The sequence below is a fragment of the Argopecten irradians genome, chromosome 11 (assembly GCF_041381155.1).
Source record: "Argopecten irradians isolate NY chromosome 11, Ai_NY, whole genome shotgun sequence".
Classification (NCBI taxonomy): Eukaryota; Metazoa; Mollusca; class Bivalvia; order Pectinida; family Pectinidae; genus Argopecten; species Argopecten irradians.
Genome location: NC_091144.1, coordinates 21,253,709 through 21,266,064, shown reverse-complemented (window position 1 = coordinate 21,266,064; position 12,356 = coordinate 21,253,709). Strand labels below are relative to the sequence as shown.

Below are 12,356 nucleotides of genomic sequence, written 5' to 3'. Positions count from 1 at the left end.
TATTTTATATGGCGCATTTAAATTAAAAGAGTTTGACTTTGATGTATAGAGAAATTTTTCGAAAATAACATTTGTTTATAGAGAAAATGGATAGTTCAAATTTAAGGAAGCTTTAACAGAAGATGCATAGCAACATTAATTATTACTTCATAAAAACAAAATTTAAAATATTCAGAGCAGATATTGGCATAAGATGAGACTTGCAACTTAAACCGCGTTTATTCACCATCGAAAATTTACAGATCGACTTGACAAATGAAGTTTCTACGTTCCTCGCAGTTATCGTCAGACCAAGTGAAGTTTCTGTGGATGTCAATCAGAGCACAATGTTCACGGTTCAGGGCGTTATCTGGCTCATTAGGTCCCCAGTTTGCGTAGTTTAGACTGCCCTGCTGGGGTAACCACGTCCATTCCCCTTCTACCGCTAGGTCAGAGAGTCCGAGCCAAAACTGACCAGGCCAGTAATTTCCTAATGCGAAAAGCAAAGTATAGATACATTCTTTCCTATGTTTAATGTGAAACACTTTTAACGTTATTGAACATCAGTACAATTTAAAAGTTATCTTTATTTGAATGATCATTATAACTAATTGGGACATGCAATATAGCCGGTTATTTTAAGAAATTTTGTTTGCAAACTGTTTTACACACAATATAAGGCTAACAGTGTTACACACACAATTGAAGCTAACAGTTTTACACACACAATATAAGACTAACAGTTTTACACACACAATATAAGACTAACAGTTTTACACACACAATATAAGACTAACAGTTTTACACACACAATATAAGGTTAACAGTTTTACACACACAATATAAGCTAACTGTTTTACACACATATAAGTTTTTTACACACAACAATATAAGGCTAACAGTTTTACACACACAATATAAAGGTAACAGTTTTACACACACAATATAAGGCTAACGTTTTACACCACAATTAACAACAGTTTTACACACACAATATAAAGCTACCAGTTTAACACACACAATATGAAGCTAACAGTTTTACACACACAATATAAGACTAACAGTTTTACACACACAATATAAGCTACCAGTTTAACACACACAATATAAGGCTAACATTTTTACACACACAATATAAGGCTAACAGTTTTACACACACAATATAAAGCTAACAGTTTTACACACACAATATAAAGCTATCAGTTTTACACGCACAATATAAAGCTTACAGTTTTACACACACAATATAAAGCTACCAGTGTTACAAACAATATAAGGCTAACAGTTTTACACACTACAAAACGATTGGTTTAATACACATTGTCGTTGGCCATGCAGGTAGGGCGTTAGAATTGTACCTGCTGCCCCTATTGCATGATCGTTAGAGGCGACTAAATTTAGGATCTTATCTTTTCTTTTCTTCCTAGCTGACTTTATCTTTCCTAATGCTTCCCTTGGCACCGCCTCACTTTTGGCCTTGAGTTGAGCGTTCGCCCCTGTGAGGAAGGCTCTGGGTTCTGTCCCCTGGTCGAGACACACCAAAGTCTATAAAAGTGGTAGTTTCTGCTCCTGCTTAGCGCTCAGCATACAAGGAGTTGGACGACTGGTTCGCCCGTTGTCAGTATAATGTGACCGGGTGGGGTGTGTTGCTTGGTGTCTTCGGCGGCATGCTTCAGTGATATAGCACTATAAAAAGGGCAACAGTTCCACTATACAAGAAGACACAACATGAATATACCACAGTCTCCCAAAACACACACCTCGCACAAAATACACGCAACACACCGTATACATAGGAGGCCGTCCTTACATGACCATAGCTGTTAATAGGACGTTAATTAATCAAACAAACAAACAAAACGCAACCTTTTTATCCTATCAAAAGATACGGTCACTTTTGCCATCAAAAGAAAGAATGTTCACCCATTTTTTTTTCTACAGTAATAAACTGAAGACATATGTTGACGGAAAAGGCTGAAAATATTTTTAAAGCCACTGAAAACCATTTCTCAAACAACGAATAAAGATAAAACAACTATTGATAATAATACTGATTTTAAATAATAAGAAATACTCGTTTCTGTTCCTCTATGCATTTAGGGGTCGCGTTGAAACATTGTTGACCACGATTGTTGATAGGACATTAATTTAATCAAACCAACAAACTGAAGAGATTTTAATAAGTACATAAAATATAGAATGAGTGTTAACCATTGTTTGGCTTCCAGTGACAAATGACAATGCATTCTCAATTCAACGGATATGCCAGGATATGTGTGTGAATTTTTGGTACTTTCTGCAATCACATTTTTTAAAAATTATTTGAGGTTTTGAAAAAATAAAAACATACAAAATAACTGAACAAAGAACATCTTACCAACTGTAATATCCCATTCACCACTGGAACCGAACCCTGTAGCAACTGCTACATAATTGACCTCATGAGGGGCGGTATCATTCCACATCATGAACTGACTCTTCCCGACGATGTTGCCATGGCCTACACGGATGATATTATTCGCCCAACTGACCCAGAATGGTCGATACTGACTGCAAGAAAGTGGGTGTGGTATGCGGTTCTGGGTGTCCATGTGTGCGCATTGTTTACAATCACGGATGACTGACTGCTGATCACTCCACCCTCCAATCACAATCTCGTACGTGTTTCTGGAGTCCACGCCTTTGTCCTGTGATAGGGCAATGTGGGCATCATGGCACGCCTTAACATTGAAGGTGAAGGATGTATGTCCCGTCACGTCCATCCCGAGGTCATGTAGATAGTGATAGTGATAGTCGTTCGCTGTGGTCACGTGGATGCTCGACTCTTTGTGGAAAAAATGTGAGAAATACATTCATTAATTGCATTATTAACAAGAGATCTCAGAGGGTGCCTACCAAAGAATGATATATGTCTGATAATGGTAGGAGGAGTCTTTTCAACTATCAATATCCAAAATGGCTAAATGTCGGCCACCAGATCGGTCCAAAAATGTCATATTCACAACTATGACCTATGTGGAGCCTTCATATGAATTTTGAGAAAGATCCTTCAGTAGTTTCTGTTAAATAGCGGGAACAAACTTCAACTACGAAAATCCAAGATGACTGTTTGTCGGCCATCTTGTTTACCGATCGGACCCAAATGCTGTTTGCACAAGTAAGGGCCTCAGGAAACTTACATATGAAAGGACTAGGTACAGTATGGTAAGGGTCTTAAGTAGCCGCAAAATCCGCTATTTTTCAAAGTCTGTTATTTTATGATGTGAATCTTGCATTTCTTATATTAACTACATACCAGACATATTTGATAGTGCTACATATATTACCGGACACTTTTCCTCTCACTCAAACTCCTTAATCATGTACGAGCAAGCCAGAGCTCACATTCTAACGAAGTTGGTATTACCGGACAGCGACTGATTTGAGAAGCTAAAAATAACAAGATTTTTATTGGATATCAGTATGGCATTCTAACAAAAGAAAAGAACCGGAATTTCACAGCATTATATTTCCGGACACCAGTCATGTGTTTCCGGACATGTTAATCAATCGTTCAAAATATGTATATCATTCGGTGAATATGGAGAGTTAATTTGTATATTAAAAAACATACATTTGACTTATACATGCATGTAGATGAAATTTTTGTTTTACAGAAAAGGGTGATTAATTGTCTGCTCACGGGGCAACTGATTTTTATCTTGACTAACATGGTACTGTACCGCAGAGGTTAGCATAAAACAGTAATATTGAGAAAACGAAATACCACAGGTTTGAACGATAATATTAATGTTGGTATATTTTGTGGTGTATATATTATTCAAAATAAATAAGTCAATACTAAATTGGTGCTATAAATCATTGCTGCTCAGCAACGCAAATTACGGGAAATAGCCTATACATTCGTGCATTAGGCAACACATATCCCGAGTTTGAAGCCACATTATGTTTTGGTCGTAGTTTGATTGTTGAAAATACCCGGGAAATCTCAAGCTACTGTCAAGTGACTGGGGCATATTTCGTATGTGCATAATTATCTAAATTTTCGAGATTGACAATATCAAAAACCAGAAGTGATCAACTTAAATTCGGCGAATGAAAATGGAAATCGAGCACCCGAAGTAATTCGGATTTGATGTCCATTTAAAAATTACAACTAATTAGGTATTGTAAGTTTATATTTTTTTCATTTCCCTCTTCAATGCCATTTCCTTCTTAATTTGATCTTTCCTGTCTTTCTTCTCCTTTATTTCCCTCTTTTCTTCAAGAATTTCTTCACTTGTTAACAGCCGATGTGCTGTATTGCGGGTTTTTTTTGACGAGGTACCTGAGGTACAGTTGGAGGAATAATATTCCATAATAATATTCCAAATATTATACGCCAACGGCACTGCTTCCAATTGGTTCGATGAATGCAAACCTAAAAGAAATTTGGGATTTTCTATAACGGGAGATGAATTTGAAATGGCGGCGGATGGAGGTGGAGACACTGAGATGGCTGCGGATGGAAGTGGAGACACTGAGATGGCTGCGGATGGAAGTGGAGACACTGAGATGGCTGCGGATTGAGATGTAGACACTGAAATGGATGCGAATGGATCAATATCGAGCATTGCTAAAGATACTGAAGTGGCTGCGGGAATAAGCCTTTGTTCCGCAGGTTTCGAGGGTGCAAGTGCAAGTGATACCTCAGAAATAGCATTTGGATTGTACGTGAAAATCCCACAAGCCTTGAATCCGTTAGTGATGTTACTGTGTGTGAATGCCGACTCCCAAGCAGATTTCAAAAGCTCAGGGAAACTCCACTTCGAAACTGAATTCAAAGGTTTCTGACTTAAGTATTCAGAACATGCTTGATTGTACGCTGTACTGAACGGCCCAAACACAGATCTGTCGAGGGGTTGGAGAATATGCGTTGTGTGCGGAGCAGACACATAATATGGATATTGTTTTCTCGCGCAAGTTCTAGAATAGCCAAGCCTGACTCGTGTTATGAGTGACCATCAAGTATTAATAGTTGTGGTTGTTTTACGCCGCAGTTCTTCAAAAACACGCTCCGAAACCACTTCTCTCCGATCTCATCGTTCATCCATCCGTTTTCTCGCGTTGTCCAGACCGATCCAACGTGTTGAGCACTGGTATTGAAACCATGGTGGGATGCAGAGGTTTTGTCTTTTATTACTGGCATAGGCGGCATGGAATCGCCAGCGGCGTTGACACAAGCCATTATCGAAACATTTGTACGGGTGTTGCCCGTTCTCCCTACAACATTCTTTGACCCCCTATCGACGATAACTTTTACAGGTGTGTGTTTGAACGAACGAACCGTTTCATCGCAGTTCCAAATACTTTCAGAGCCAACATTTAATTGTTTGAGTTGCTCTCCTTGTGCTGACATATATTTCTCTACAACCGTAGGATTTAACATCCTTGCCCTAGAAGATGATAACTTCTCATTGCGCCTGATGACCAGTTCTGGGTAGCGCTTTTAAGGCTTTGCCACCATTGGTTCGACGGAGTAGTTCTTTTAAATGGGGTCACCCTCAAACGACAGCAAAGGTCTCCCGTCCTCGTTAGCAACTGCTTCCGTGTTACTCCCATGCCCTGTCTTGCGGCTTCCTTTACATTTGCAACAATCTTTGTTTCAACTTCTTCTGGGAGTTCTGGTCGCCTCTCCGGTTTTGGATGCTCCCCGTACTTTTCATTTATTCGCTCATGGATTGTTGACTTCGGCACCTTTAATGCTTCTTCTGCTTTGCGCACCGATATACCCGCCGACTTCACAGCGTCCACTGCGTTCTGAACAGTCACTTGATCGTATTGCAGTCTTTTCTTTACATTTTTTGACATCTGAAATAAAGTTATTACATTGTAAAAATATCGTATACATGTACAACTACATTATGTATACAAATATGAGGCGCAAAATATATGAAAACCGATTTTTGCATACGCCAATCTCGTTTTTTGTGCTTGTAAACAATTAACATATATTAACATATGCAAATATCAATTTATGCATACGTATAATTTAAAATTGATATCTAGGCCCTATTTCTGCATACGTTAAATGTGTTATATACATATTAAAAAAATCGTACAGTAACATTTTTTTCTATATGTAACGTTTGATTTGTGGGTATTCAAAAATAAATAATGTATATTTAGAAAAAAGAATACATATTAAACGGATTGTCATACATAGATCTATATATTCGTAAGTTTAAGAAGTCAATCGTAATTTGGTATCCTTTAACTTCTTTTTTTCTTGCGAAAAAATGAAAAAAAAAATAAGCGTACTTTTCATATTATCTTGAAGTGTCGGTATTAAATGCTTCAAAAATAATGGTAATGTATTACCGAACATTACATATTTTGTCATTTATTACATAAGTTTATTAACTTCTTTGTTTTTGTTGTTTTTTAATGAAAACATTAATATAATTCTTCAGTAAACAATACTATAAGGTTTACATGATTATTAATTACATACCTTTTAACTGATAAGAGTCAACACCAACTTCAACTTGGACCGACCTTGAATTTCCCGGTTTGGTACTTTCTTATATCAAGTGACCGTTCGAATCCGCATTTTAACATTATTTGCTTTAGTTATTGGAATCGCCTTCAGAAAAGACAAGCACTCGGAAGATTCCGGAAATAATAAACGTCCCCAACGTGTTTTGATGCAAGACAATACGGCATGAATAAGGAACAAAAAGAGAAATTGGAAAAAAAACTTGAATAGGCGTTGTCCGGTAATATATGAATTTCCCCAAATAGCAGTTCTAGTTGCAATGGCAACCATGTTTATTATACATAAAATATGCAAAATGTGAAAAATTCATCAAAATTGGCTTTTTTATGCGCTCTATTGTTTTTGAAAGAAAAACTATCAAAAATATGCCAAACTTGATCAAATTTTCTAAATTTGCATAATTTATGCAAAGTTACCATGGTTATATAGCAAAAACATAGTTTCTGTCAACAAAAATATCATTTTTATCAGGGGCGCATTCAATATTTCAAACGCAGCATCTTAATTTCTAAATACATGTGTACTTCATTTCAAATTCTGTAGATTTAAGGGCCTAAAAGAGCCATTACCATATCTAGATCCCTTTTGTACTTTCTGAGAAATAGTGGTATTAAGGATTATTAACGGAAGGACGGGTGGTCCAAGAAAGCCAACAAGCCGTGAATAGCCTAAGATCTTCAAATAGTGGGCTAAAAGTAAGAAATAAGAGAGTTAAATGCTAAAATAAAGTTGAAAAATCAATCATTTTAAAACCATTAACAATGTGGGTTTTTTTTCAATACCAAAACCCGACCGTACCGTTGTAATGTTGCTGCAGATAATTAGCCAAGAGAGTCTGTTGCTCGACCGTCTCGATGTAGGCAAGGTGTCCATGTTCAATGTTACAGTAACCCTGTAAACAAATGTTAGCTGTTAAGTTCAGTAACAATCTAACTGTAGAAGAACAGGGGGAAATGATTCCTGTCGAGTGCTCTGACCGGGAATCGGACCTGGGTCTCAATCCAATGTGAAAATCTACGGCTCTACCGACTGCGACAAAGAAGCATGCTCAGTCGGCTAAGTGACCGTATTTAACACTATGTACAAACCACACCGACCTGCTCCTTTTACACTTCTGCTTCTGGTTTTTCTTTCTTGAGAAAACTTTAAGGAATTACAATCTTCCGTGATCGGTAAACCAACGTCGAGAGTAATTGGAATAAAAATGTTTAAACACAAGTAAAGTAGACCAATAACACTCAAATTGTTTCATTAAATATCCGTTTAAGTCCATATGGGGCATTTACCAGTTCCTGAACGCTGGTCGGGGGTTTATCTTTGGGTACTCCGGTTTCCCTCCTCATCAAACCTGGCACGTCCTTACATGTAATAGGTTAGTAAATGTCCATATCTTAATATTATAGTTTTATACATACCAATGCGCCAGCCCATGTGGCCTCTGTATTGGATACGTAGAAACAACCATCGGTATTACTACTGAAGCCTGGGGGACAACCGTCTGAAAATATGACAGACACACGAGTGATTCTAGATAGGAAAACCGGAAGTTGATTCCGTCGATTGTGTGTTTTATTTTATTTTATTTTTAAAATAAAAACTCCGTTTTACTAAGTAAATCATAATATCAACTTGTATTTCTGTTTCCACTACTAGCTGGGCTTTCATTGGTTATTCATTCGTAAATTTTGTGTAACATATTACATGTGCATACACCACATTTGCCGAAATCCTCATTACTGTCCATAATATGCAAAACAAAACCAGTTTCTACTCAAGCTTGTGTTTTGTAAATATTGAGTGAAACGACCTGTTGTTGTCATTAATTGTCCGGGCTAGATATCATTTTTGGTGTTTTGCAGTGTATCAGCAAGATGCAATATACAATGGCGCAATGTTCCCACAGGTACACATGTACAAAGAAATTCATCAGGAACATAGTCTCCTCCCGAAACATGCACCTCGCACAACATACACGCAACACACCGCATACATGGGAGGCCGTCCTTACATGACCATAGCTGTTAATAGGACGTTAATTAATAAAAAAAAAACACACAAAAAAATACCTCCAAAAACATACTAGCGCTTGGCCATCACATCAAAATTAAAATGTACTTTGCAATCATTTTGGCTATTGAATAGTGCGTTGAAAAGGACAACAGTTCCACTATACAAGAAGACACAACACGAACATACCACTGTCTCCCAAGTCACGCACCTCACACAACATACACGCATTACATCGCAGGCATGGGAGGCCGTCCTTACATGACCATAGCTGTTAATAGGACGTTAATGAATCAAACAAACAAACAAAAAAATTGAAAGTATTTACAATGCCCTCACTAGTATTTCTAGTAACCCTGTAGTGATTGGGAGTAGGGGGAGAGGAGTTACCAGCAAAATCTTCAAACAGTACCATTTTAATTTTTGGAAATACAAAAATATACGTTTAACAATCAAATTCTGATTTTTGTTGTGTTTATTACGTTTTTGTTTTCTAAGTTCTAAGTAGTAAACACATATCATGTCAATTCTTTATCTGTGCAAAATGAAAAATCTATGCATTAATAAATATCTATATGTTACTATAAGTCTAGAATACAGTGCCAGTTATCTAAATCATGTGTAAACTTGGAGTTTTTGGTCTGCTATGACGGCTTGTCAGACGAAGAGAGAGATTAACTGGCACGAAACTAAGTTAATATGTTATTGGATTAATACCTGGTCGGATACATTGCTGCTTCAATCTAGTCTCTCAGACGCTTGACACTACATATATGGGAGGCAGTTCTAAAATGAACCTGACTATTATTAGGACGTTAATTTATCGAACAAAACAAACTGCATCAATCTTTCTTTCGTTAAAGGTATAATGTCGCCGTATCGGGCTAGTATGTGAACAATGTTCATCTTCCTCTGTCAACTGTCAGAATTGGGGAATCAAGTGAACGAGTGTCAAACTCATTTACTTGGATAATTTCGGCCATTCAGAATCTAAAATATATTTAGAAATTGTTTTTTCTCTGGGTTGTAAGAGTTGAGGATATTCCTGCCATACGTCCCGTCCTTTAAGAATACAAGACGGTAAACGCCATATCCGTGTCAGTCCCCGAAATTTCCGCGGCTCGGAGAGCAACAAAGTTGGTATGCCTTGATTATACAAGACATGCGTTCTCTCTTGCCTCCTAAGTACGTGTGCCGGATAGTGCCAAGAACAGGTGCGTGTTTTGGGTGACTACGGTATGTTCGTGTCGTGTCTTCTTGTATAGTGGTTAGATTGAAGTGAAGTCACAAAATAACTGGAGAAAATGACGGCCTCCCTTGAATTTTGCAGTACACATTTCGATGTAGTTATATCATAAATGGTACCTTAAAGTGTTTATTTAATATGAGATTTATGACAATCTTAATTAAGATTTAATTGTTGCTTGCCAAGGCTCGCAATGATAAAAACTTGTTTCATGAAATCTCATATGAAATAACACGCATTTAAGATCCTTCATGTAACATACATAAGAATTGAAAGTTTTCTAATCTCTCATTAATTGTGGAAGTAGGTTCCCATCATTCTTCGGCACCCTCCCAATCTCACTAACAATTTCTCACCTATGGTACCCTAGTTTCCACGGTATTTCTTTGATTTCCTCCCACATCAGTTATGTTCATTTGTAGCTAGACACATCAAAATATAACCCTGTGAGAAAGGCTTTGAGATCTGGCCGAGACACCGTAGTCTATAAAAGTGGTAGTTATTGCTTCTGATTAGCGCTCAGCATACAGGGAGTGGGACGACTGGTTCTCCCCTTGTTAGTATAATGTGACCAGGTGGGGTGTGTTGCTTGGTATCTACGGCAGTATGCTTCAGTAGTTTCACTATACAAGAAGACACAACTCGAATATACCACAGTCTCCCAAAACATGCACCACGCACCTCATACACGAAACATAACGCATATATGTAAGACCGTCCTTACATGACTGGTTGCTAATAGGATGTTAGGGGTTCTGTCCCCTTGTCGATACAGACCACAATGTGTAAGAGTGGTAGTTTTTGTTCCTGCTTAAGCTGAGTGGTACGACTGGTTTGCATGTTGTCAGTATAACGTAATATACGAGTAAGCCAAGTACATACTGTGTGATATATCGATAACCCAATAGCCTTGCAGGATGCGTGATATTGGAATGCACTTTTCACGAACACAACAACTGTCAAATGCTGACATGTGTACGTAAAGCCTACAATACCATTACATGTATGAAGAGTATATGATAAATAAAATAAACACTTGTAAACCTGTAATTAAAGCACCAGTGAGTCTATGATTAAAACTTTATAATAAAAAATTGCATATTTGTGAATATTGTAAAGTTATTTCCCAACAGAGTTTCATTGGAAAGAACATTACTGTACCTGTATGACTTTGACATTGAATGACACTTTCGGCAATAGGATAACATCATAAAAAGACAGCAAATAACTTGGTACTGAGTCTGTAGAATAATGACTTACCCTGCGCCCAAGCTGAGAGAATCCCCGTCAGAACTAAAGCTAGCGATGTGCAAGAACAAGGTGCCATTTTGAGTGTTCTGGTACCAAGTAGCTACATAGTATCACCTGTATGAACGAAATTCATTTAAATCGCAGACATTCTTCTAAATGAAGTTGCTGTTAATCCTTTTTCTTATAATCATGGAAATCTGTCGAGTTTTAATATTTTATTGATGAAAAGAATTAATTAAAAACTTTATTATCAGATAAGAAAATAGTCACCATGGTCAAAAGCAACGCAAAGTGTCATCTGTACATATTCCCAGACTAAATCATTCCCGGTAGTCGTAGGAGTAGGTCAGTCCCTGTACGCTTCCTATCGTATATATGTTTAGCGAGTTTGAGTGAGAGGTCGGTTGATTAAATTAACGCCCTATAAACAGTTAGGGTCATGTAAGAAAAGAAAGGCCTCTGAGTATGTAATTTGTTGCGTGTATGCAGTGCGAGATGCGTGTTCTTGAAGTCTATGGTGTATTCGTATTGTGTCTTCTTGTATAGTAGAATTATTATTGCCCTTTTATAGTGCTATATCACCGAAGCATGCCACCGAAGATACCAAGCAACACACCGTACCCGGTCACATTATACTGACAACGGGCGAACCAGTCGCCCTACTCCCTGTATGTTGAGCGCTAAGCAGGAGCAGAAACTACCACTTTTTTAGTCTTTGGTGTGTCTCGGCCAGGGTACAAAACCCAGAGCCCACCTCACATGGGCGAGCGCTCAACAAAAGGCCAAACGTGAGGTGTTGTCAAGAGAGACGTTAGAAAGTAGAATAAATGTATGTATCTAATGTGTTGCGTGTGTGAAGTGCAATGTGCGTATTCTGGGAGACGGGGGGGGGGGGGGGGGGGGTTCGTGTTGTGTCTTCTAGCAGTAAAGGAACTCTTGTCCTTTTATGGTGCTATCTCACTGAAGCATGCCGCCGAAGACACCAAACAATTACGTCCTACTCTGTCAGAATATACTCAACGACGGACGAACCAGTCGTCCTACTCTAATTTAAGGATGTCATACGAAAAAACGTTCCTTCAGAAGAAAAACCTTGGAGGAAAATGGTCAGTTTAAAAGAAGTAAATAGTCATGAATAAGAATAAAGTAAATGAGTCTATCAAATGTATTAAAATAACTGATCAGTCGCCAGGCAGTATACATGTATATATCTACGCTGCGGCGACAGCCTTCATTCTAATACCTTGCGGTTATTTGTGGTTCTTAATTAATGCAAATAATAAACTAGCATTAGTCGTTTCTTTCAGTGTCATAAAAGCAACTATGGCATATTAG

The 12,356-nt window shown here is 37.8% G+C and overlaps 1 protein-coding gene across 1 annotated transcript; it reads right to left on the bottom strand.

Annotated features, from left to right (window-relative positions):
- Window positions 1-200: 200 nt before the first annotated feature.
- LOC138334996 (C3 and PZP-like alpha-2-macroglobulin domain-containing protein 8) lies at window positions 201-11,355 on the bottom strand. Its single transcript, XM_069283890.1, has 6 exons — window positions 11,292-11,355; window positions 11,031-11,135; window positions 7,933-8,015; window positions 7,316-7,409; window positions 2,357-2,803; window positions 201-469 (listed from the first exon to the last, which is right to left on the bottom strand). The coding sequence occupies exons 2-6, from the start codon at window positions 11,095-11,097 to the stop codon at window positions 237-239; spliced, it is 924 nt and encodes a 307-aa protein (XP_069139991.1). The 5' UTR covers window positions 11,098-11,135; window positions 11,292-11,355; the 3' UTR covers window positions 201-236.
- Between the last annotated feature and the right edge of the window lie 1,001 nt (window positions 11,356-12,356).

Excerpts from the sequence above, each read along its gene's own strand:
- LOC138334996 (XM_069283890.1), bottom strand. The coding sequence starts at position 11,097 with ATGGCACCTTGTTCTTGCACATCGCTAGCTTTAGTTCTGACGGGGATT. Across the intron at positions 7,410-7,932 it reads CCACATGGGCTGGCGCATTG|GGTTACTGTAACATTGAACA; the intron begins GTATGTATAAAA and ends ATTTGTTTACAG. Across the intron at positions 2,804-7,315 it reads TCTGCAGCAACATTACAACG|AGTCGAGCATCCACGTGACC; the intron begins GTACGGTCGGGT and ends TTTTCCACAAAG.